The sequence below is a fragment of the Pongo pygmaeus genome, chromosome 6 (assembly GCF_028885625.2).
Source record: "Pongo pygmaeus isolate AG05252 chromosome 6, NHGRI_mPonPyg2-v2.0_pri, whole genome shotgun sequence".
In the NCBI taxonomy this organism is placed as follows: domain Eukaryota; kingdom Metazoa; phylum Chordata; class Mammalia; order Primates; family Hominidae; genus Pongo; species Pongo pygmaeus.
The window spans coordinates 47687673-47714498 of NC_072379.2; the positions used below are offsets into that span (position 1 = coordinate 47687673).

General features: G+C 37.7%; 1 protein-coding gene across 2 annotated transcripts in view; it reads left to right on the plus strand.

The window, feature by feature from the left end:
- VPS41 (VPS41 subunit of HOPS complex) overlaps positions 1-26826 on the plus strand; it is a 187746-nt gene that overhangs the window by 122033 nt on the left and 38887 nt on the right. For both annotated transcript variants that reach the window (XM_054494781.2, XM_063667379.1), the window contains 7 exons: positions 1354-1420; positions 14476-14573; positions 17025-17154; positions 18627-18742; positions 20018-20074; positions 23662-23723; positions 25599-25680. In XM_054494781.2, coding sequence (XP_054350756.1) covers positions 1354-1420; positions 14476-14573; positions 17025-17154; positions 18627-18742; positions 20018-20074; positions 23662-23723; positions 25599-25680 — 612 coding nt within the window. The remainder of the gene's footprint in view (positions 1-1353; positions 1421-14475; positions 14574-17024; positions 17155-18626; positions 18743-20017; positions 20075-23661; positions 23724-25598; positions 25681-26826) is intronic.

The following is a 26826-nucleotide window of genomic DNA, read 5'->3' on the forward strand; positions in this document are numbered from 1 at the left end:
CTTATAAGCTCAAAAGTCTACCAGAAGGGAAGAAAATTGTAGAAGTGGACAGGCAGTTATATGAAGCGGACAAGAGACAAATGGCAAAAAGCAATCAAGGAAGAAGATAGCCGGTCACTTCTATGTGGAGGCTTCTACCTCTGCAGCCATGGGTTCAAGCCCCGCGTTAGGGAAAGTGGGCACTCTGCATTCACTGAGTTGCTGCAGTGTTGCTGGGCAGCAACTCAGTATACTACATATATTAAAAAACAAAACCTTACAAAATTTTATGTACCCATTGGTATCAATTCTACTTCTAGGAATTTATCCTAAGTAAACAAAAGTCCTAAAGTTTTATATATAAGTATGTTGTTTGCACTATTGCTTACAATAGATATAAAAACAAAAAAATATGTCCCCAAAGGGGGTTGATTAAGTATAGTACATTCATGTAATAAAAGGCAGTCATCCCTCAGTGTCTGTGGGGAATTGGTTCCAGTACCCCTGTGGATCCTGGGCTCCTCTGATGCTTATATAAATGATGTAACATTTGCATATATAAAATGATGTAGTATTTGCATATAACCTATGCACATCCTCCTGTATACTTTAAATCATCTGTAGATTACTTATAACACCTGATACAATGCCTACACATCACTGCATTTGCATAGACTTAATGAAGTAGTTGGTGTACAGCAAGGTCAAGTTTTGCTTTTTGGAATTTTGTGGAATTTTTTTTTTCCTGAATATTTCTGATCTTTGTTTGGTTAAATCCATGAATGTAGAATTCATGGATGCAAAACCCATGGATATGGAGGGCTCACTGTGTTATAACGACTTTACAGAATTATGTTGTAGAAGAATCTTTAAATAACATATTGAATTACTTGTATTAAATTGTTAGGTTAATAAAAGTAGCTTTCATAAAAACGAAGATTATTAATGGTGTTCTCTTTGTGCTGGTACAGTGACTAATGCTTGTTTTCCCCTTTGAGTTTTTCTATATTTTAGAATTTTCCATACCATAGTTATAGTTATGGTAGCAGCTATAAAAGAACACTATATAAAAGAAAAAGGAAAAATCTCTGATCACTGACAGAAGTTGTACTTGGATTAGTACTTGACTTCAGGTTCAGTCTCACCAGGAAAGCTGAACTTATGTGAATAAGGCTTTATTGAGGAATAATGTTGGTGAATATAGTGATTGCTATATGTCATTTATATTAATTTCTGTCATTTAAGTCATAGGGTAGATTGTGCTCCATCTGCAGTGCTACAAGGTTAATTTAACAAAGATACCATATATTGAATAAAATGTTATGAAGAATTTTCCATCAAATGAATAAAATAACCTGCGAACTTATTTTCCAGGTATGCTCAGTGAAGGAACGGCATGCCAGTGAAATGAGGGATTTGCCAAGTCGATATGTTGAAATAGGTATGGCTCCAACACTTGCCTTCTGTGGATGTAAAACTTCATTCAAAATTTTGATCTTCATTAATCTCTCCCAGACTGCCATAGTCTTTTGCCTGGACCCCTGCAGCAGCCTCCTAACTGGTTTATCTTCTTCCACTGTGAATTACTCTCATCTGCTGTCCCCACTGCTGTCAAAATACAGATCAGATCTTGTCATCATCCTTCAGTTCCTCCACATCGTTCTCAGAGTGCAGATGGAACTCCTCAGTGGATCACGGGGATCTGTGTTGGCCCCTACCCGCCTCTCCAGCTGTAGCTTACGCCAAGCTTCTCCTTGGTCTCTGTGCTGCAGCCACACTGACCTTTTACCTGTCTATGCCTCTCCTTCCCCTTGTCTAGCACATTCTTTGGCTTGAGTGTTGCTTTCCAGGGAAAGCACTGGGAAAGCCACTGGACCTCCCTGACTGAGTCAGGTCTTCCCATTTTAGGCACTACAACACTGCAGGCCTCCTCCCCTTTCTAGCACTTGTCACGGGTGCCAGTGATCCTGTGATTATTTGATGCATTTCTGTCTTTTCTACCTGACTGTCACCTCCTTTTGAGCACACACAGGGTCTGTTTTTGCTCACCATTTGTATCTTGAGGACCTGGCACAATACTTGTGCATAGAAGGTGCTTAATATTGAGTTGAATGAATCGGTGACTCTGGGAAACAGCTATTCAGGAGAAGTATGCCCTGGATGATGTACCATGACTTTTATAATTTAGTTTGAAAAAATTATTCTGAGAAAAAAAATTGCCATATTATGAGTCAGCTGAAAAGTTCATTTGCCCATTTGCTTGGTGGATGGGTAATATCAATTTGATGGGTTATTCTGCCAAGGTGAAGTTGAAATAAATTATTTGCACATGACTATATTTCTGTAAATAGAAAGACATACATTACCCACATGGCTAATGTGGTTATAACATTTAAATCTGGGCTATTTTGTACTTGAAGTCAGAAATTGGTGGTAGAGTTTTAATTTTTTTTAACTTTAGGAGGATAACTACATAGTTCAGATTGCTTAGTGTATGGACAGTAGGTATATGAAGAATGTAGTAGTGCTGAGAAAAACTGAGGATCAAGATAAGAGACAAGATTTATGACTAGATTATATAGATAATTGTTTCAATATCTTTTTCTTCTTTCCTTGCCTACCAGAAAATAAAAAGAAAAACAAAAGCCTCTCAACATCTCAATGCAATGTCCTGAGAGATTAGTATTTGGATATTTTTAATTGCCAGAGGGGTATAAAAATGTAGCAATTGTCATCTTCTTTCCTTAGTTGATACTTACTGATCGTGTACTAGGTGGAGGGCATTGTGCTGCTTACATAAACTGCAGTAACTCACTTTATCCTCACAGGAACTCTTTAAGTGCAGGTAGTTTGCTTTTTATTCTATAGATGAAGAAATTGAGGCTTAGGAGGTAAATGACTTGTCCAGGATCTTACTACTATAGCGTTAAAAATGGATAGAATCTAACTCTAAAGAACCACCAGAAAGCTTCCAGGGAGGCAAGGAAGTTTGCTGAAGTGTGTGATCTTGATGAGGTTACTTAACTTTCTTGACCATCGTTTTCTCACCTGTTAAATGGAGGTGATAATGTCTATCTTTCAGGATGGGTGTGGGAATTAGACATGGCATAAGAAATGTGCCTAACATGGTACTTGGTACATAGTAGATGCTCACTAAACCATGATGGTTATTATCACCATGCAGACTTTCATCCCAACTGTGTGACTGCTGATAGCTGGCTCAGTGGTGACCCTATTAGCCTAGAACCCTGGGATCACATTATTACAGTGTAGTTCATCTGTACTGTAATTTACGTGAAATAGACCATATGTGGGTACTAACAGTATCACATTACTGACATTTTACTACTATGGTTAATGGTTAAGTACCATTTTTTCCCCTCTTAAGAGTAAACCTTTAAGAATATAAGCCATCTTCACAGCAGGAGGCAAAATAGTTTGGGTAAGAGTCCTTGAGTAGGATAACAGAAAGGGAAATATTAGGAGGTCTGGATTACAATTTCCTTTAGCCCTGAATAGTGTGAGCCACTGTTCTTTGGTAAATGAGGTGAAAATGGCATTAAGATTAAAGAAATACGTATGTCTGTACATTTCTTAGAAGCCAATTTTTTATAACTCTTTCTGTTACAACTCAGACTCTCAAAAATAGCACAAAAGTTATTCCTATCACATAGGCTGTTGATTTATTCTGTTAAATGAAAAATAATAATAATATAATGAAGATTAAGCTTCTTGGCCAATCACCAACACATGAAGAGATTCTCTGTACATAGGGCTTTTGGGACATCATGTTTTCTTTCAAATTGCATTGTTAAAAATAGATTATGGTTTGTGCCTAGCATCCATATTTTAACTTCACTTGCATCTCTTGTATTCTCACAGGACTCCCTGAGCCTCTGGTACTTTTCACCAAAGTCTTCCATGATCTCTGTGGTATGGTAGTTGGAGAGCTGACATCATGATGTTGGGAAATGAAACCAATGGTTGTGTGTCATTTTCTGGGAGTTTTCTGCCAGGGGTAGTTGACTTACATGCAAGGAATTAATGATTGACTTCTTGGTCTTAATTTCATATGGAATTTTGTTTAACTGAGATTAAACAATTATATGAGAATCTATATAGAATGACAAGTCAGGAAGAAATGGAAGAGAAAAGAAGGGAAATCTTTTTTACTTTCAGTATTGTCTGTATCTTCGTTGATCATATACTGTGGTCTTAGAATTTAGCACATCATTCTTTTTTCAGTCTCTTAATTGACTGAAAAAACAATGACCTGAAAATTGATGATCTGTTTTCCTAGTGGAGGAGAGTTGTGAGATAATTCTTTCCTAGACCTAAGTATCTCTCTTTATCCACCTGTTACCATTTTGATTCAGCTATATGGGTTACAGTAGTGGAATCTTTGTGTGTGTGTGCCCAGGAGTGATGTGGTTTCATCTCTTAGTCTGAGTCTCGATAGAGATGATGACAGCTGGCATTCTTCAAGATGTTTTTACTTGAGGGTCTAGGTATGTATGGTTTTCTGTTCTGTTATAGATAGTTCAGTATAAATCTCTGTAATAATCTGTTCTGCATTGAATTTTTTTCTAACATTTTGTTATGAAATTTTCCTTAAAGAAAAGAACTTTGTAGTGAATAGAACCTCCAAGATTCTGCAGTTAAGATTTTACTATATTTGCTTTATTACGTATCTGTTCATCTATTCATTCCTCCTTTTGGGAGAGATGTAACAACTGTTTCCCCGCTCAGTACTGTAGACTCAGGTTTTTGTTGTTAGGAGTAGAATTAATGAAGTGTCTCCATAATAAGTAATGGTAAGAAATCTGAAGCACCTGAAGTAACAAATATATATTGTTCCTTATATAACAACCACCACCAAGCACAGTGCTGAATACATTGCAAACAGAATGTCATCTAATCTTCCCAGTATGCAAGTGGGTAGCGGCTACCATCCCCATGGTGTAGGTGAAGAAGCTGATGTTCAGAAGGGTCAGGTAACCTGCTCAAGATTATTCGTAAACAAAGAAGGCAGTTTTTGCACTTAGGTGTGCCTAGCTGTAAAGTTGTTGCTTGTAATCACGGTGTCACACAGTGCTTCCCGTGTTTCCTCTACCCAGCCCCTGGCCTTTGTTTACAGAGCCTTGTTCCAGACATTCGGATACAAACCCCTGCAGAAATGCTGTAGAATCTGAAGACCGTTTTTCTATATCAGTGATGATAGCTGCTCACCTTTTCTAGGAACTGCCAGATGAAATGGAAATGCAGTAGATTTGTTTTTTTATTTTGGTTCAGAGAAATATCTCATTTGGAGAGTTAGAAATTGTATTTTCACTTGCTTTATCCTGAGATTGAGAGCTTTTCTTCATTGCTTCTCCTCCACATTTTTAGAGAATTTATAGAACCTGGTTGCCTTGGATGACCTTTGGAATTGTTTCTAAGGAAAGGGAACCAAACTTAGATTATGCTTCTTTCAGCCCTTTTAAAAAGAAGAAAAGCCCTTGTTTGCTATTTTTTAGTGTTTAACTTAAGTTTAGTTGATGCAACAAGGTAGTTTTATATTTATAAAATAAAGTGTAACATTTGGTTTGAACCTTGTGATTAGCAGGTCATTGGCAGCCTTTCATTTTCTTTTGTCTAAGCAATGTGCTGTAATATACTCGCTAAATATTCCTCATAAGTGCTGTTTCAGGAGTGCTAAAATTTGGTAGATGAGATAATCATATCAGCTTAGTTTTGTCGTTTAATTGACAATAGTTTGCTGAATATTGATTATAAAATACAGAATTAAATTGCAAACTAAATTTGTTTTCAGTGGTTTTTGGCCTGTGTGTACTGTTCAGCTCCTGTCTGATTTGAATGTTTTTGTTATTTTGTCCATTAGCCATTCTTTTCAATTTCACTTCATGTATCAGGTCTTCTCCATAATTTGCTAATGTAAAGCACTGTGAAGTCAGTTTTACTTTAATGTGTCTGCTTTGTAACACAGCCCTGAAGCTGTTGAAGTGCTGTTATTTCCAAGTGTATTTTCAGTGATAAGTGGTCATGCTGACAAAATGTCCAAACTTATTGAAAAGTCTGTGGGCATTACATCCAGTTGATTATAAAATACTAATATCTGGTAACTAAGGGGCCAGAATCTCTTGGGAACAAGACACTATCTATCATAAAGGGCCCTCAATGCGTTTTCATAAATGAATATAAGACAGTGAAATGTAATTGTTCTTTTTTGTAAATTGCTTGACACACATTTTTGTTTGTTTCTTTAAGAATTATAGAAGCTAAGATCTATGGGATGTCACCTTATTTAACTTCAATAAAGAAATCTGGGTAACATTTAGCTAATGGACATTTGGGGACCAATAAGGGGATAAGAAATGGGGGGAAAAGGCAGTGCAAGTTCTGTGTACTGCAGTGCTTTAGCCCTTGCAGTAGCACTGCAAATTCAAGAGAGGGGCTTGGGGCACCCTGACTGCATGCAGCAGAATCACCAGAGAGCCCCCACTTCTGTTCTTGCCAACTGCAGTGTGCTTTGAATCTAAGCATCTCTGTATTCTTATATTCTTCCCCTTCCCCTTCCCCTCCCCCTTCCCCCTTACTCCCCCCCTCCCCCTCCCCCTCCTTCTTTTGGCATAGGATCTTGCTGTTTGCCGAGGCTTTAGTGCAGTGGCGTAATCACACCTTACTGCAACCTCAGCCTCCTGGGCCAAAGCGATCCTCCCACCTCAGCCTTCTAAGTAGCTGGGACTACAGGTGTGCACCACCATGCCTGGCTAATTTTTTAATTTTTTGTAAAGATATGGTCTCCCTGTGTTGCCCAGGCTGGTGTTGAACTGGGCTCAAGAAATCCTCCCACCTTGGCCTCCCAACGTGCTGGGATTACAGGTGTGAGCCACCGTACCCGGCCCTGACTTACATTTTCTAGAGTGACTTATAGTTGGGAAAAATAGGACTTCAGATTCCTACTTCTCTTATCTTCCACTTAAGTGACTTTAGTCAAGTTACTTAACACCTCTGAGCCTCCTTCCCTCTCTAAAATAACCATAGGGTTGTTGTGGTGAAAAGCGATATTGCATGTAAATATTTAGCATACTGCCTCACAGCATTGTAATGTTCATTAAATGGGAGCTATTATTAATATTAGTATTATATTTAGTTACAGTGGGAGAGAAAAATAGTGGTTTCTTTTAAAATCAGAAGACCTGAAAATTGTGTTTTATGAAATTTGTAATTTAAAGAAAATTTGGGGAAGATATAAATAAGGGCTTACTGAATGATTCTGAGGAGATTGATACGTTTTATAATTGCATTTCTCAATAAAATATATCTATAAACATATATGACAGAGGTACAAGTAATAAAAATATTGATTTAATGTTGTCTCATAGGTCTGAATATGCAGATAAGAAGTGAGATAACCTAGCTGGGAATTATTGGAGGATGGTTTTTTACTTTAAACAAATTTTGATTTTTATCCTTTGTAATCTAATATCCATTAGGGTTTTAAACAATTCTTTTTAAATGAAACGAAGAGGTTGTTTTCTCTCATGTTATCCACACCGTTTCTGGCTTAGGGGGCTTATGGTCATGATTATTGCTGCTGTTTCCACCCTCATCTGTACCTCCTCAGAAGCTAAATTTTCCTGCGGTGTGCTATTTTTTGTTTTACACCTGTTCCTGTTTTGCACATAGCATGTGGCATTTTAATTATCTCTTTTTTTTTTTTGAGACAGAGTTTCGCTCTGTTGCCTAGGCTGGAGTACAGTGGCACGATCTCGGCTCACTGCAACCTCCGCCTCCCAGGTTCAAGCAATTCTCTGCCTCAGCCTCCCAAGTAGCTGGGATTACAGGCACCTGCTACCACGCTTGGCTAATTTTTGTATTTTTAGTAAAGATGGGGTTTCATCTTCTTGGCCAGGCTGGTCTTGAGCTCCTGACCTCGTGATCCACCTGCCTTGGCCTCCCAAAGTGCTGGGCTTACAAGTGTGAGCCACCACACCTGGCCTAATTATTTCTTTAAATATGCAGACTCACAATCTCCTTGAAGTTATGGTCAGGTCTTAGTCATCTTGATGCATCTAGAAGACTGTCTCGTGTAATTGGTACTCAGTTACTCTTTTTTTTTTTCTTTTTTTTTTTTGAGGCAGAGTCTCGCTCTGTCACCCAGGCTGGTGTGCAGTGGCAGGATCTCAGCTTACTACAGCCTCTGCCTCCTGGGTGCTCGCAGGTTCAAGTGATTCTCCTGCCTCAGCCTCCCAAGTAGCTGGGGCTACAGGCACATTGTCACCATTGCCAGCTAATTTTTATATGTTTAATAGAGGCGGGGTTTTACCATGGTGGCCAGGCTGGTCTCGAACTCCTGACCTCAAGTGATCCATCCACCTCAGCCTCCCAAATTGCTGTGATTAAAGGTGTGAGCCACTGCACCCAGCCTCAGTCACTCTTCATTGAATTAAGTTGTAACCCTCAGAGATTATGAGACCCAAGATATGAGAAAGTTCTTTCTTGTTAATTTTTATACCAGTCATATGGCATTCATTCTGAAACTGATGGTGTGTATGCTATCGAGGGCCAGACACTATTGATCTATTTGTGACTCTAACCCTGACCCCATTGTCCTGGGCAATGTAAGGTTGATGCATAAAACATGTATAACACCAATACGTGAAAATTTTGTGGTTAGAAGATTCTGGGAATGTGGTGGCAGTGGCAGCATAATGTTTCAACCTACCTAGTCCTCCCATAAAAGCAGAACAACTAGGTCACAAAACCAAAAACCCACAGACAATATTTACAACAAAACTTAGTGACAAAGGTAGTCCTAAGAGCCCCAAGACACAAATTAATGGGAAAATAAAACACTGATAGCCGCAGGGTGATATCAGCGTCTGTGTGAGAGAAAGCAGAGGGGAGCAAGTGGCCATCTGGCAGACTTGAGGCCAGGGGAACTCCAAGATAGCCAGTTGGCATTCACTGGAAAGGCCAACAGGCTGCTCTGAGTGGGCCCAGGACCTGAAGTTAGGTGTGAGAGGCTGGGCAGCCCAGCTACCCCTGGGAACTCACACTGTGGAGCAGCCAGGCCTCCTGTCTCCACTGAGGAGACACTGCTGGGAGCAGAAGAAAGCCTGAATGAGACAGGGACAATAGAAACAAAAGAAACAAGTCCAGATAACACCAGGGAGGAGCTGAGCCAGGAAATCTCAGAAAGCAAGCTGCCATATTTTTCATACCAAATGTAAACAGCAGAAGAGGGAGCTCTAAGAGTTCAATAATGGTCATTTCACCTAAAAAGCGAGCAAGGTTAAATCCATAATAAGTTTTAAGAAAAAGTGAGTAAGAAGCAGACATACCACAAAGACACACCTACACAATAGATTACAACTGTAATTTCCAGTTTCAGAAGGAGCTATAAGACATCTTTAAAAAGTGATATAAGAAATCAGAATTTGAAAATCTCAAATTAGGTGACAGGCTTCAGGAAGAATTTATAAATAAAAGCTCATTTCAGAATTGAAGACTGAAGCTGAAGGAAGACAAGGAACAAATATACACAAAGATAATGTTGGTAAGAGGGATAGAAGGGGAGCAGGAGGAAAATTGTAAAAATCGCAAAGCAGTAAGAACAAAAAGACTTAAGGTTAAGTGATAAATACTGAAGACAGGCAAAGATAATTCAGTCTACCAATAAAGAGTCCCTGAGGAAAAAATAAAACTAGAGAATGGGACAAATACTATAGACAATGTCAAGGAAAATTTCATGAAAATGCAAAGAAACAGAAGTTGAAATTATAAATTAAAATAGCACACTGTGTATCTGAAAATAGTGACCTATAATGAGCAACACCAAGATATGTTCTAATGAAATTACTGGACTTTAAAGACAAAGCAAAAAACTTGGGCATCTAGACCTGCACTGTCAAACGTGGTAACCGTTAGCCACTGTAGCTGTTAAGTCTTTGTGGTATGGCTAGTGTGGATTGATTTGTGCTACATACAGAATTCCAAAGACAGTCTAGAAATAAAAGGTAAAATATCTCATTAATCACTTTTTATATTGTTACATGTTGAAATAATATTTTAGGTATGTTATGTATTATTAAAATTTCACCTCTTTTTTTGAACTCTTTATCGTGGTGTAGTCCATTCTTGTGTTCCTATAAAGAAATTCCTGAGACTGGATAATTTATAAAGAAAAGAGGTTTAATTCTCATGGTCCTGCAGGCTATACAGTAAGCATGATGCTGTCATCTGCTTGGCTTCTGGGGAGGCCTCAGGAAACTTAAATCATGGTGGAAGACAAAGTGGGAGAAGGCACCTCACATGGCCAGGGCAGGAGCAAGAGGCAGGGGTAGATGCCATACACTTTTAAACCACCAGATCTTGTGAGAACTCACTGTCGTGAGGACAGTACCAAGAGGATTGTGCTAAAACATTCATGAGAAATGACCATTCATGAGAAATGCATTCCCATGACCTAATCACCTCCCACCAGGCCCCTCCTCCAACATTGGGGATTACAGTTCAACATGAGATTTGGGCAGGGCCACACTTCCAAGCTATAGCACGTGGCCACTGGGAAATTTTAAATTACATATGTCATTTGTGTTTTGGCCCACATTATATTTCCATGGGGCAGCTGATCAAGAACTCTAACCTCCCTTTTGGACAAAGGACCGTGTACAGAATCGTATTCATCTCATCCTCATTCTGGATCTAGAAGACCTTGCTGAATAGAATTTTCCTGTGAATATAGTCCTTTTGAAACTCTCTTTCTTACTCTGCTAGAATCTCTGTCTTTTTCTTGAGTTATTTCTAGCATGTCTAGGAATGCTTTATCCTCCTGAATAAAGCAGAATGCAGAAGTCCTTCCACCTCCATCAGGAGGAGGAAGGCTGTGCCTCAGCTGTAATGCCCACCATAGTATAAGGCATCATCTAGGTGAACATAGCACACTCCCTGCAGGGCCCGTGAGCTGAGCCTCAGCTGGCTTTCTAGATGACCTTGATCTGAAGTAAAGCCACTGTCTTTTGTGGCTACCTTTTGGAACTCTGCCTGCATTTTTCATTCCAAAAAAAAAAAAAAACAAAAAACAACAAACAAAAAAACACCCTATCCAGCTTTTGCTTCCTGTTTTCATATATTTCCTCTCCAGCAGAATTTATGTTTATTTTCTTTGTGATTTATCTTTTCCAGATAATCAGGTTAAAAATGAGCTTCTGTAGTATTAGAACTGACAGCCACCTGTATTCAAACTGAGTCTCCTTTAGGAGAACAAAATATTTTATTTAAATAAATAGAGTCATTTTTATGTGGAATAGAATAGAATTTTAGTGAAAGTAAATAAACTGAAACTTCCATTCATCCACTGAAAATTTGAAATATAAAGTCTGTAATTACTTGAATATATTTTACAAAGTCAGTCCATAAGCTTTTATATATTTTATGTGCATTTTTTACAAGAATATATATTGTCATTCAACATTTCTTTCTCTAAATCTACATGAAGAATATTCCTTATACCTTCATGTTCATTTTGACACTACTGTCTGCAGCCAGCCCTTCTGGGACTCAGCATTAATATAAAAGATAAATAGAATCTTGTTAAATCTAAAAGCAATTATGTTTCGCTGCATTAGTAAAGACTAATGGAAAAACAAGACACCACCATTTATTCTAAAATGTCTTACTTTGTGGCAGAATGGCTGCAGACATTTCCCTGAATCAGAAACTTACATTAGAAGTGAGTTCTTTTTTGCATGATATCATTACTAGTGGGTATTAATGGAAACGAATTGCTGAGTGGGAGAGTACCGGAAACCAGATAAATGGCCATTATTTTGGAATTCTTAATTTGAGAATCATGCTGAGTATTACTATAATTGCAATTTTGTTTTCTATAAGAGATTTTTGTTGGTATTAGGGAATTACTTTAACAAAAAGAAAGATACAATTTTGTTTCAATTTTATCCAAATGTTGATTACTTGCTTACCTGTGCATCTGGAAGTCTTGACAATATTATTTTCGTGTACCACATCTTTTCTTTATGAATAACATTTTTGTCAGCTTGTAATTTAGCCACTGAATATAGTCCGTGTCCAAATTATTAATTCTCAATTAGCAAAATTTGGCAAGGTTTAGTACTTAACAAGTAAGCATTTATTACAACATCTGGAATTGAGAAGTGAAATGATATGTGCACCTGCAATCTTTCTTTGTTTTGTTTTAGAACACATTGGAATTTCTGTCATGTTCTTAATTAGAGAACAGGAAATTTTCTCTCTTACTCATACAAGCTATTGTGGACTGGGGAGTTGGGATGTAGAGGAGGAAAGGTTTGAGTAGGATTATTTCGTAGTTTCTCTGTTCTGTATCTTGGAGCTCATTCTCAAAAACCAAGGCCTTTGATGTATATTTGGTTACCTTTAGGAGAAACACTGACAGTGTCTGTCAGCGAGACTAGGCAGCCTGTTTGGCATCCCAAGTGGGGAGAATACCTCCTTCTCCCACCCCTTGTTTTGCGATTAGGAGATGTTTTCCCTTAGGTGTCTATGGCAGACAAGCACAGCAAAGCCTGTGATTCCTGTGAGAATCTCTAATTCTCTGCTCTTCACCCAAGTTGCTGGTAAGGGAACTGTATGTGTAGCATTTCAAAAATGGAATGTGATTTAGTAAAACAGAATGCAAGTCCATTTCTACCAATCAGAGATTAGTAACCTCAGGAGTGATGACAACCAAAACCTCTTGTTAATATGTCTTCTAAAATGTGAAACTGCCATCTCTTTCATCACTGGGTCCTTTGTGGCCCCATACTGTTTAATATCATCTGTACATTCCAGCTCTCCCCTGCTCCCTGCTTCACTGCCCACATGCATACGCAGCACTGTGAGCTTCTCTAGAACCTTCCCCAGCCTGGTTACGCTGGAAACACTGTCTCTGCACATGTGGTGGAGGTTGAGGTGGTTCTCCATATAAGCTCTTTTGTGAACATTTATCACATTGCCACTTTACCAAAACTATTCTTAAGTATCTGGATAAGCACATTTGGTTCAAGCCCACAGAGATTAAGGAAAAAATGTGTTCCTGGCAGAACTGGGACCAGAGCACTTGCCCTTGGACTTCCATTGTATGGTACTTTAATTGAGGACAAAGCAGACGAAATATTATCTTTTTATAAGTTTATGTTGCTAACTATTACATCTCTTTGGTCATCCACAATTTTATTTTGGTGCGAAAATTAAATTGTGATAACAGCTGCATAAGGAGGATCATTAAAGGTTAGCAAAGACAAGGAACACTAAGTGATCTGCAAGGGAAAGAAAGAGGAGGACAAAGGAAAATTCAGTATTTCATCTGTAGTATGGATTTTATTTCTACTGTCATTCCTTTCTCTTATAGTTGGGAAATGTTAAAATGACTTGTTCAAGTTCAATTTAGTGGAAGTTATCACCCAAATTTCCTTACTCAGCATTCAATATTGGTTCCAGTATGATACATTGAGGTCCCCTAATTGGGAAAAGAGTGTGGAAATTAACTAAATCTGCAGCTAATACCACAGAACCGTGGAGATGATCTGAATGAAGAAACTCTTAGAAAATGTGGTGGGTCAGAACAAGAGTTTACTCCCAAATGAATCTGTGAAGTGTAGAGTATCATTTCTGGAAGGATCTCTGTAATACCACTACTGTATCAGTTAGCTTCTGCTCTGAAACAAGCCACTCCCAATCTCAGTCTCTTAAAACAATGATCTTTTACATTTTATAGTAGCTAATAATTAGAATCATATAATAATAATATGTGTACTTCTGAGCTTTCTGTCAGATCTTTGGGGTCCAGTGCAGTTGAAGTTACATACTTCTTAAGTGATGCAATATGTCTTCTCGAATTTAAATGGACTATTTTTTTAAAGGAAAGAGAAATTTATTATTTTTCTCTAGCCTTTATTTCACTTAAGAAATAGTGATGTTTCATCATTAAGTAATCTGTATTTATGCATCTTTTTTTTAACTTCAAGTTCTTTAAATAATATCCCTCTTCTCCAAAATAGTGTTTCATAATTACAGATAATATTCTTTGTGACCTTTGTACTACTATAATGCCTTAATTGAGAAAAACGAACTCAGGAATTTTAAAAAATTATTACTGTTACTAATAATGGTTTATATTTCTTTTTATGGGTTTCAAAGCATCTTCATGTAGTCTATGTCATTTTAAACTACCTGAGCACAGTGTCACCCTTGACCATTCATGCTGCTATTATTGTTGGACTCATTTTTGTTTGTGATGGGAATTTGCAAGTCTACTTTCCCGCATATTCGTTTCCAAGATTGATCATTGTGAAGCACTTGCAGTGCTGAGTTATGAAAGTATGTTCAACGGTGTCCCCTTTATGTTAGCTTTTAAAAAGGGGTCCACTAGCATTCACAGTCATTGTGTCCCTCCAGATGTGTGCTGCTGTTTGCCCCTGTTAACGATGACTCCTGTATCCCTTTTGTTTGCAGTGTCTCAGTTTGAAACTGAATTCTACATCAGTGGACTTGCACCTCTCTGTGATCAGCTTGTTGTACTTTCCTATGTAAAGGAGATTTCAGAAAAGACGGTAATTATTTTCTCCCCAAATACAAAGGCATGTGGGGGTTCACTTTTAGCATTACACCCAGATCAGGTTGTTCATCAGTAGCATATGCTATAATCTGAGCAGAACTTACTGACCTATAAAATAAGGTTGGCAGAGATTACCCTTTAGACCTGACATATTTACTTTCCGGAAACTCTACTCATTGCCTGCCTTTGTTCCTATTGCTGAGCCGAAAAAGAGTCTTTTTTTTCCTTTTTTTTCAACCTCTCTTGGTATATTAGTCAAAAGGAATGAAGGATTCCTCTTGCTGAAAGGGGAAGAAACTAAGCTGACACTGTGCATTAGCAGAAATGACAGCAATGAAGTTGATCGGCAGCAACAACAGGGGTCCCTGTGGTCAGAGGGAATTACAGAAAGGGCATTTCATTATTTTCTTTGGTCCAGACATATTTGTTTACTTCCTAGTGGGCTAGTGATTCTAAGTAGCTTGATTATGGCTTTGAAATGGATTGTTGTGAAATCTCAGTTATCAGTGCAAATAATGGTACATCAAAATCTGTGGCTAATAAAAAGCAGCAGATGATCTAAATTTTGTTGTGCGTGTCTTTGGAAGAAGCTTATATATTGCCCAGTGGACAGGTATCCACACCCAGTCTCCCTTTGAAGCTGAGGACGGCCCCATTCCCAGCTTGTCTTTATTATGAGAGTCCAGGGGTCCTGCCAGCACAAGAATAGGGGTGGCTTCAAGGCATAAACAAGGAAAGCATACTGTAAAGGATTTTCTTCTGGATGCTGTGTATAAAAGAAATTGTAATTGATTCTCTAGTCCTTTACAGTAAGTAGGCAAGTGGGCTATCCTTGTTTGTATCCTTTTTTTTTTTTAAATGGCAAGAAATAAAATGGGGGAGAAAAACCCTGGGAGCCCTGGTTTTGAAGTGGTAGCTGCGCTTGAGCGTTTCTCTGAGCAAGCACTTGCATTAGGAAGCCATCACTATAGTAACCTGAAGCTCTGGGTGCCCATGTTGCTAGGCAATGAAATGCTATAGACTTAAGTGAACACTCAGACCTACTAAAATCAATAGGGTTGGCTTCTAGCCCTATTGCAGGACATCAGTTTGCTATTATTTTATTTATTTTTTGAAAATAAAGAAAAGCAGTGGCTCCTAGGGGAGTAAATACAATGCTTTTTGAGGAGGAATGTAGGAAAGATTGAGAATGTGATTGGAAGAAATAAAGAAGCAGTAAAACGAAAAAGGAGAAGCCTAATAAACAACTGAGCAAAGAAAGAAAGGAAACCTTTGTTAATAAAAGAGTATTTGAAGGGAATAAATGCCAAAGACAGGCCAACCTCATAGAGCACGTAGAAAATGGACTTTTTCCAGAAGAAGAAGCGAGGGTTTTGGAGATGACTGGAACATGTTTGTGCCAGTGTATGTAGACACTCATTTTATAGAACATTAAAGTACACCTTAAATCCTTAAACACAGAATAAACTCATAAAATTAAGGCAAAAGGAACAAAGAGGTAAGCTCCCTTTGCCCTTTATTTTTTCATACTGAAAAGGTGGTTTAGCGACATTGAATAAAATTTGTTTTATATCATTCAGTATTATCCCCCAAATATTATCCCCCAGATATCCACATGATACCTTTCACATACATGCATGTTTTCACATAGTTGCAGGGATAGTCACATGCTACTCTGCATTGCCCCGTTTCCATGGGCATTATTCCATTCTCCCTGCGTATGTCTGTGTACTCACCACCATCATTGTGTTTAGTGGTTGTGTACTATTCCATCTGCTTGGTACACTTTAATTTATTAAGGTGTTCTCCTAGTATTTTACTTTTCTTTCATTCATTGATAAAGAACATGTGTGTTAGAAATTGTGCTGGGCACTGGGGATCCAAGATCAACAAAACCAGATTTCTGCTCTTAGGGAATTCACAGGCAAGGGCTGTTTGGCCAGGGAACAAAAGTATAAAATGAGATTTCACATTGCTGATGCTTTTCTTATACATATAAAAGAGCCTTTTCTATGGTCTAGTGAAGCGATTTGCTTTTTATTTTGTTCAAAATATTTTTTTATTTTGCTATTCTGATTTTGATATTTTTATTGTTACAGTGGTCAATTTTTAAGTATATTTCAGTTTTCTCCATTTTTTTTCAGTTGTTTCAAAGTTTAGCAATTTATAATTTCTCCACAGATCTGATAGATTTTTCTTCACTAGTTGATCTTTTATAGTTGCTATTTTATTTTTGGAATGTTTTCTGATTGTAAGTTTCCTGAGGCCTTTCCCACCATGCAGAACTGTGAGTCAATTAAACCTCTTTCCTTTATAAATTACCCAGTCTTGGGTATTTCTTCATAGGAGTGTGAGAAGAAACTAATATGTATGGCTAACTAGAATTAATTTGTGTGATGTATAGAAATGTAATTTAAATTAATGTTTCTCTCTTTTCCCCGACTAGGAAAGAGAATACTGTGCCAGGCCTAGACTGGACATCATCCAGCCACTTTCTGAGACTTGTGAAGAGATCTCTTCTGATGCTTTGACAGTCAGAGGCTTTCAGGAGAATGAATGTAGAGATTATCATTTAGGTAAGAGATATCAAAGATCTGGCTGATATGCTTTTTTCATGGTTTTTTTCCCCCTTCCTACTTGCACTAAATGGAATTTAAATTAAGATGCTGAAAGAATCTTAAGAGAATACGTGGGTAGACCGTGTATGCTGAAAACAAGGACATTTGGATGCAGAGATGTTGCAGAACTTGCATAAGCTCCTATAGCAAAAGGGAAGGCTAGAGTTCAGACCAGGACCCGGGGGAGGATTGGGCTCCTTGTTTTTTGTTCTTGTATTTTTTCTATTGTCCTAACTATTTAATGTGACACATAATTTAATGTCAAGCCGCATGGCTCCGTGGTTGTCATATCACTCCCATTATATGTGTCAGGAAAGTTCACTCTGGGGTGGCAGAGAAGTTGTCTTTCTTGTTTGTAACTGAGTGCTCAGAGCCTGAAGGACTTCTGGCACATTCTAGGTGTTCAGTGAATATTTGTTGAGTGGACAGAGAAATACACTTAGTCACTGCTCGTAAATACAGGGAGAACCATTAATATTTAGTCATACCAGAGACATCTGTGTTTGGCTGTTATCATACCCTTGTAAAATATATTAATGAAAATAGAACAGTTAAGCTTTGTAGGAATGCTGTACTACTTTAAACACCATTGACGTTCGTTGAGAATATTTTCAGTTCTCATTGTGGCCAAAGGAAATGAAGAAATATTCTATATATGTTTAAACTTTCTTATATGAAGACCCTAATCCGTTGAAAAACATAAGAGTATATTCTAGACTTGGCAAAAAGCAACTGTGATTCACAACCGAAAGTGTCCAATCTAGGTATTTGGCTCAGAGCAAACTCTGCTGCACACTTAGAAACCCTTCAGAACAGGTTTTATAATTGAATTCTGCAGGAAACCCTCAGACTGGCATTGTGTGCAACATGCTGAAATGATAGATTATGTCCCTAGGGCTTGGGCATCTGTCATTTATGCCTTAGGTTGTCTTGACCTTGATGAGGAGGAAACATTTATCGCTGACCGTGGGGTGTAATTGTTCTGTAAAAGTAGAACAATGCTGTAAATGGCCATAAATAAAATTTATATACAGTAGATGAATTCTAATATGCAATAGACATGGAGAATTTTTAACACTTTTTCAGCTGAAGTCAGAGTGTTAATGTATTAAACGTAGAATTTTAAACTCACCTTATTTTTTTTCAAGTTTTTTAGTATGTCATTCCTTCCCTTTCTGTCCCTCCTTCCCTCCCTTGCTTTTTTGTCAAGTATTTTTACACTTAAATATTTTTAAAAGCACTGAAATACGCTTCTGTCATTCTTTACCCTGTCTTCCACACTTACCTTCCAGCAGAGCCAAATGCACAACAGAGATAGACACATTTTCTGTTCCCTCTTGGGTTGGGTAACCTAACCAGGTCCTCTGAAACCGTTGCCAAGTTTTCTGCTGTTGAGTCACCAAGTCGTTCCTCTCTTTTCTCATCTACAGAATACTCTGAAGGGGAATCACTTTTTTACATCGTGAGTCCGAGAGATGTTGTAGTGGCCAAGGAACGAGACCAAGATGATCACATTGACTGGCTCCTTGAAAAGAAGAAATATGAAGTACCCTTGATTTTACTTCTTTGAAAGTATTGACTCATCTACAGCATAGAGAGGATAAAATATTTTTGTAATAAGTCTTTTATGTAGTCAAAGTAGAGTTTCCCAAGCCAAAAATATGTAGGAAGTTAATAACTTTCTAGTACCCCCTTCAGAAATTAGGGAACCAAAAGATTGCAATGGATTGACTGGCTTTACTGTTAAGTGGGGGAGGAGTTGGGAGTGGAGGGAGGAGGTGAGTTAGATCTAGACTGTTGGAAGTTTTATTTTTTGATTTTGTTCAAAGAAATTAAAATAGAGGTAGTATTTCAGAAATGTCTATTTGGATTTAATGAAATCGTTTATTTTATGCTTATCACATTGGTACTCACTTAGGATGGTTTGAACTATCAGTTTGGATAGAATGATGTTGTCCACTTCATTGAGGTTTGGCTTAGATTAATTTGAATAGATAATGCCCAATATCGCTTAAAAAAAAAGAAAAAAACATTTTTCAACTTTAATAGCTACAAAGTTACGTTCTGTAGATGGGCTTATATACTAATTTAAAACAACATCAACAACAAATAGTCTATGTATTTGTTGTACTAAGTTTGTAACCATCTGAAAGGATTTGGAAAAAATTTTTTTTTTTCATTTATAAACTGTTTAAAGTCCAGGTATCGATACCTAGTTCATAACCCAGTAATTACCATGTTACTTTAAATCCAGTAGTTTCTCAAAGAAATAACTGTATGTTTTAAATATTTATGTTAAAGTAGTATTTGTAAACTTTCCAAAATAAAAACAAAATCAGAGATTTTTCAAAAACTTAATTTTAGATATACATAAACATATGCATATAGTTCACTTTTTTATTGAAACGTAAGGGAAAATGCTCCTTTATCAATATGTGTCATAAAGATTTAGAAGACAGCTGCCTTTTTTTGTATAGAGACTAGGAGACTTTGTTGTATTTTGATTTGTGTCTGAAATGTGATTCCATTGTCCTAATGAGGAAATGCATTCAAATGGAAGTGGGAGAAGTCTTCATTTTGGTTGACTGCCCTTGAGTTTGAATTCAGTGAGGTTCATTCAACCATAGCATTAACAATTCCGGTGCTTCAAGCAAAAGCCATGGGAAAATGGAGCTTTATTCGTGTAGTGCAGAATGCTAAACCATAATAACTATAGTGTTTATAACCTCAATATCTTTCTCTCCCACCTTCTCCCGTTTTCCCTCCCTCCTTTTCTGCTTTTTTTTTTTTTTTTAAAATCATCCTTATGTTTGGAATAAAGGAAGCATTGATGGCAGCTGAAATTAGCCAAAAAAATATTAAAAGACATAAGATTCTGGTAAGTGTGCAATTTGTTATTTGAAACATAACTATCTTTCAATAAGTTATAGTGAGACTGAAAATAATTTGAAAAGAACAGGTTTTTCCTATCTTTTGAGAATTTATTTTAAACTAATTCCCTAACCTATGAGATCAAAATATTTTATCGAATCAGTTTCTGCTTGTAAACAAGAGACTTGAACACCTGCTAGGAGGCAGTTTTAGGTAATTTGGAAACTGTATCTGTGGAAAACGCTTTAAATACAGAGCTTTCTAGTTATGTGTATGAAAGTTTCTCTAAATCGTAGGTAAAAATCACATTATCACAAAATTTATCAAAAGAGAGGTTTCCTAAAACTGCATTGCTTTGGTGTTTCCATAATAACAGACTCAATTGATTTTGTTATGGAAACTAATCTAGAACATCAAATACATTTTTATTACATTTTGGACTCAGGAAAAATAGAATGACTGAAAGCCCCTTTCTTTGCTAACTGTGACAGTGAATGTGCAGATGGAGAGCAGAGAAACTCATATCCTTCACATGTGAAGGGTCCTTGGAGACCATCTAGCCTAGTTCCCTTTTTTACGGGTGAAAACTGGAAGCTCAGTCTTTTATGCCTATTTGGGTTTCAGTACAAATTCTTTCTGCCTACATTTTCCCTACCGTAAACTTCTCTGTAAAACTCCAAATGAAAGCCTGAATTGTCAAAGAGTGCAGAAGCAAAATAATTTAGGAATAACAGGAGAATAGAAAACCAGAGCATCTTTGAAAAAAAAAAAATCCAGCCAAAATTGTGGAGAATAAGCAAGGATTCTCTAGAAATGGAAGAGAATGCATTCCGGCCGTTAGAGTAGTTAACATATGTGAAGATGCAGAGAGGTGCCACAGCTTAGCCTGCTTGGTTATGTGGGCAGTTGAGGGGTTTTTTTTTTGTTTTTTTTTTTTTTTGAGACGGAGTTTCGCTCTTGTTGCCCAGGCTGGAGTGCAATGGCACAATCTCGGTTCACCGCAACCTCTGCCTCCTGGGTTCAAGCGATTCTCCTGCCTCAGCCTCCTGAGTAGCTGGGACTACAGGCATACGCCACCACACCTGGCTAATTTTGTATTTTTAGTAGAGACAGGGTTTCTCCATGTTGGTCAGGCTGGTCTTGAACTCCTGACCTCAGGTGATCTGCTCGCCTCGGCCTCCCAAAGTGCCGCTATTACAGACATGAGCCACCACACACAGCAGTTGAGGGGTTTACTACATAGGTAGCAAAGGCCAGATCCTGAAGTGCTGTTCGTAATTAAGAGCTTGGTTCTCTCTTGGAACATCTAGAAATCAATTTAAGCTTTCAGACATCAGATTTCCCTGTTAGAAAGATTCTCTGGTGGAGATGGGGCCAGAGGAGGGCCAGCTGAGATGGAGATCAATCAGGAGGCTTCCTAATCCAGGTGGAAAGTCATGAGACTTACACAGAATCAGTAGGATTGGAGAGGTGAAGATAGATGGAAGATACAGTAAACTTTTAATCTTTGGGATGTGGTGACTGACTCTGTGTGGATGAGCGAATAAAAGTAAAAATCTAGGCTGAATCCCAGGCTTTGGGCTTGGGCCTCTGGTTTGGTGCTGCCATTTACTGATTGATAGAGATACCCTTTGGAAGGAGGAGCAGGATTGGGAGAAATGATGAATCCTATTTTAAACACATTAGTTTTAGGAATCTGTGGGACATCGTAGTGGAGCCCAGGAAAGAAATTTGGGCTGAAAAGTTGAGTCTCAGTTTCTGCACAGGGCACATTAGGGTCCTATTAGCACTACTGACTGTAACCTGTTTATACTCTTAGCTTGCTTTATGTAATTATGCTTGCTTCTTAAGCATATTCATATTTAAATGTATTTATATTTTCATACATTTTAGAGTGAGTGTCATGAACAGAGGACCATGAATGGAACCATCAGGAATGCTCTCATTCAAGGGATGATGCATACATAGTAGATTTAGAACAGCCAGAGCAAGGTCATTTCATGGGAGCTGAGAGAGGAGAGAATTCCAGGGTAAAGAGAGTTAAATGCTTGAGTAGTGGAGGTAAGCAGGTCAGAAGGGTAAGACGAGGTCAGCTGGTCAGTTGTACACTGGATTTGGTGATATGAAAGTAGTGAATTTTCTGTATATGTATTATTTATTCTGAACATGTTGTAGGGAGTGAAAAGTGAATAGGAGATTATAAAGTATGGTTTTGCGTATAGACTATCAGGTTAGCTGTGAAGGGGAAGAGAGTGAAGGCTGTAGCTGGGGCTATGGCATCCTGGGATGATGGTAGTTTTTGGGTATTTTGTGTAAGAGAGGCACTTAAACATGCTTATGCTGAGGGAAAAGAGGTAAAATAGAGTTGACATAAAAGGTTGATATAAAAGGAAGAGGAGGAGTGCAGGATAAGCTCCACAGTGGAGAAGCATGGACATGAGGAGAAAGGTTGGAAGGACTGACTCTGAAAAGGAGACATTCTTTCTCTGAACCTTGATGGGAAGAACCTGTGTAGAATTGTTATGTGTGATCTGTAAAATAAGGAAGTTAGACACTCTTTCTTCACTTGTGTTCCTATAGACTTGAAATATGATTTCTCACATAGTAGTTATTAAAGTAAAAATTTAATAAACTAAAAATGATGGGTATTTTCCTTCACTCTTGAAATGGGCATGTCCTGTACATTAGTCCTATACATTAGTTATGAATAGATTTTTTTTCTCTTAGCATGATGTAATTTCATACCAAACATGCAGAGAAGAAATGGGCTTCTGCCATTTTTTTTTTGCCATCCAAGAAGGTATTTCATATGCACCTTTTTGTACATAAAGTAGAAATTAAAACCCAACTTTTGTTATATATATCAAGCTTAAGCTTCTGGTGAAAATACTTTTAGGTGCAAATAGTATATGAGAAGATGAGTCATGGGGAGATCAAGCAAGAGCTGTCCTGCTATGCCTCTGGTGATGTTGGCCACCCCAAATCCTTTCAGAACCCAGGTAGAATAAGCGAATAAGCATGAATACTCTGAAGCCAGTCACTTCCCTGCTTTCAGCCCAATTTCTTCTTCTGTAAACTGATGGGTTTGAATCACAGGTTTTTCTGAGCTCATATCAACTTTAATATTCCCTATTTCCTTTAGTATGATAGTCATTATTTCATTTTTCTTATAACTTCTCTTCAGACTTGGGGTAGAAGAAGTAGGTAGCTTGCATTCTACAGATGAAGGCACAGGAAACAATTTTATATACATTGACAATGTGGAATTGTTAGATCATGTTTCTAATATCGAATACCTCCTTTATGAAAAAATGTCTTAAAGGGGGCAGATTAGGAGCCTTTAAAATACTAACATTATTTACTTTTTTTAATGACCTGACCTGTGAATTCTAAAATGTATGAAAATATAAATACATTTAAATATGAATATGCTTAAGAAGCAAGCATAATTACATAAAGCAAGCTAAGAGTGTAAACAGGTTATAGTCAGTAGAGCTAATAGGACCCTAATGTTGTGCCCTGTGCAGAAACCGAGACTCAACTTTTCAGTTGCTTCAGTTAAATTTTGACATTTCTTCATTTGGCTTTCTCTAGGATATTGGCTTGGCATATATAAATCACCTGGTGGAGAGAGGAGACTATGACATAGCAGCACGGTAATGATGACATTTTCACAATTATTTGTTAATATAAATAGAATTGAGCATTGCTAACAGTAAAAATAAGCCGTTCTTTGCAGTTGACATTTTATTTTTGTACATCTTTCTAACAAGGGTAATTTTTGAATATTATTTTTAAATTATAATTTTTGAATATTAATGATTTCAAGCACAGAATCAGTTTAATGTATATTATTTTCCCAACTATTTCATTTTTACCAAAAGAGAATTGTTTTTCTCATTATTTAATGAGAAAGGTATCAAGAACCATGAAGGATCTCAGACTTTACCTATTTACAGTCTAACAAGTTAGCCTGTCATTTCCCTGGTTGCTGGCAGAAGACAAGAGACTCCCAGGTCAGAGCTAAAGGACTCTCTGAGCAATAGTACCAGCCAAGGTACTGCTACAACAATAGTAGTCAACTAGAGTGTCAACATTTGCCCCGATCCCCAAGCCCCAATTCCCACAATGCAACAGAGGGTGGGCATGGAGATCCTGCCCATGCAGTGGGCCTGTGATACGGAAGAGGACCCCTGAGCTTAGGGTATCTGAATCTTTTCTAGTGACCAAGAACCCCGTGTATTAGTCCATTCTCACACTGCTAATAAAGACATACTCGACACTGGATAATTTATAAAGGAAAGAGGTTTAATTGACTCACTGTTCAGCATGGCTGAGGAGGCCTCAGAAAACTTACAGTCATGGCAGAAGGGGAAGCAAATGTGTCCTTCTTCACAAGGCAGGCAGAAAGAAGAAGAACAAGAGCCCAGTGAAGGGGGAAGCTCCTTATAATACCATCAGAGCTCGTGAGAACTAACTCACTATCATGAAAACAGGATGAGGGAAACCATCCCCATGATTCAATTATCTCCACCTGGTCCCTCTCATGACGTGGGGATTAATGCTAACTACAATTCAAGATGAGATTTGGGTGAGGACATGGCCAAACCCTATCACCTTGTCTGCCTTTTGTCCTAAAGACATCGTTTTACCTTTATTGTACTGGGCAGTAAGAAACCTTCCCTTTCCTCAGGAGGGAGACACTATTTGTGTCCTCTCATTTCTAGAGCTGTTTGCTTTATAAGCATCCTTGGAAGATAGTCCAGAAGAAAGTGCCTCTGCTTATGATTCAAAGAGAATTTTCCCAACCAGAGGGTGGCAATTAAATAGAAGTGACCAGACCCCAGGATCCTGGGTTGCAGAGGTCTGTGGTGGGCAGAACACATAAATGTTATGTAGTGGTGTGCAAGTCTGTGTGAGGGGTTCCCACTGGAACTGGGCAGTGCCCGCTGCATGACTGCATGGCAGCCCTGGAAGAGTGCCCTCAAACCAGCTTCTCCTGAGGTTATTTAAGAAAATGTGTTTCTTTGATGTGTAAAGTAAGGTTTCATTCATACATAATCAGTCCTCCAGGTTATATAGTAGAATAGGATTCTGATTTTCTGAAGTCTGATTTTGTAGTGCATAATTTAAAGCCATTTAGAAAGGATCTGGCACTTTGGGGTATGATGAGTTTTCTTCAAGGCAAGAAAGGTCCCCCGAAACCAGCAGTGCTCCTCTGGGTAAATGGGAAACTTAAAACAGGCAGATAGTTGGGAAAGCCCCTAGTTGTAGTCTTCTGAAAGTGATTCATCTTTGTTTATAAGCATTTTATATTAACTTTTATAAGTTGTGTTAATTTATGTATGCAACCAAATGAGGAACAGTAATATCTTTATGTTCATTGGTACTTGAGATGGAAATTCATCAAAACTCTGAGAAGAGAGATTTCTCTAAACCTCTGGGGAAAATATCTACTTATTCTGTCTCTGTTTGTTTTTTGTTTTTTTTAATTTATACTTTCTTTCTCCCTGGGATGTTTTTACTGCCAGCAAATGCCAGAAAATTCTTGGGAAAAATGCAGCACTCTGGGAATATGAAGTTTATAAATTTAAAGAAATTGGACAGCTTAAGGTAAGCAAAGCCTTATTTTTAACTCTCAGTTTCTGCAACTAGTATATTAATATTGCAATGGAAACAAAGATAATAGTACTCAGCTCTTTTTTAGGACGTGATTATTATCTCAGATGGAAAGAAAATCAAACTTTTAGAGACAGTTTCAAAATATAAGCCTCGTGTAAAAAAATACACATATATAAGATTATATATATATTACATATACAATGTGTTCACTTATCTCTTTCTAGTTCTCTCTGTGTTTAGATGAAGTTTTCATGCTCTTTTTAATGACTTTTGAAAATAGGTGTAATCTCATCCAGTAGGTTATAAAGCATAAGACTTTTTTTAGATTTACTGAATAATAATGTATTTTTCAAGTAATATTTTACCTGCGGAAGGACAGATGGAAAAAATTAACCACCTAGCTCTAATGAAAAATTTTGATGTTTCTTTTTTTAAATCTTTCAACTTAGTTCACAACATCCTAATCAATCAATAAAGTATTCCTATGTTTGTTTTAAACATTTAAAAATTTTTCAGTATTTGTAGACCTTTTGAATGCTCTCTTGGAGTTATAAATATGCTTTAAAAATTCCCAGTTACCCATCTTGTCAACTGTGTGACTCCTCCTGTCTGCCCTGTAAATGTTACACTTCTCATTGGGTTTATTGGATGGTTTCTGGAGGATTTTATCCAGTCGTGCCTCCCTGTTTACTTTAATGGCTGTGTAACTTGGACCTTTTTTTTGAATATCGTGTGATGGCCGTTTCTCCTTGTATATACTGCTGATGATGATAATTCAAGTTAATATAAATCCATTCCTTCCCAAATTCAGTCCTTTTCCATTGAGTCTGTGTTTATGATACACAATATACCCATTCCCCAGGGCGTATTAGCTCAAAGCCACTGTTCTTGATTAGAACATCTTACACCCCTCCTCATTCTGTTTAATCTCCACTTCTTGTCATTTTTTTCGTGTCAATACCAATCGGGGCTCTTCTCTTCCCCTGTGGTACCATTGCCTTAACTTTTGCCTGAGCCATAGCAAATGCCTTCTGATAGGTCTGTGGGCAGCCCTAGCCCAGAGTTATCTGCATAAAAAATAAGTCTGGACTCTCACTTCCCTAATACCTGTTGCTTCCCTCCTGCCTATAGAATAAA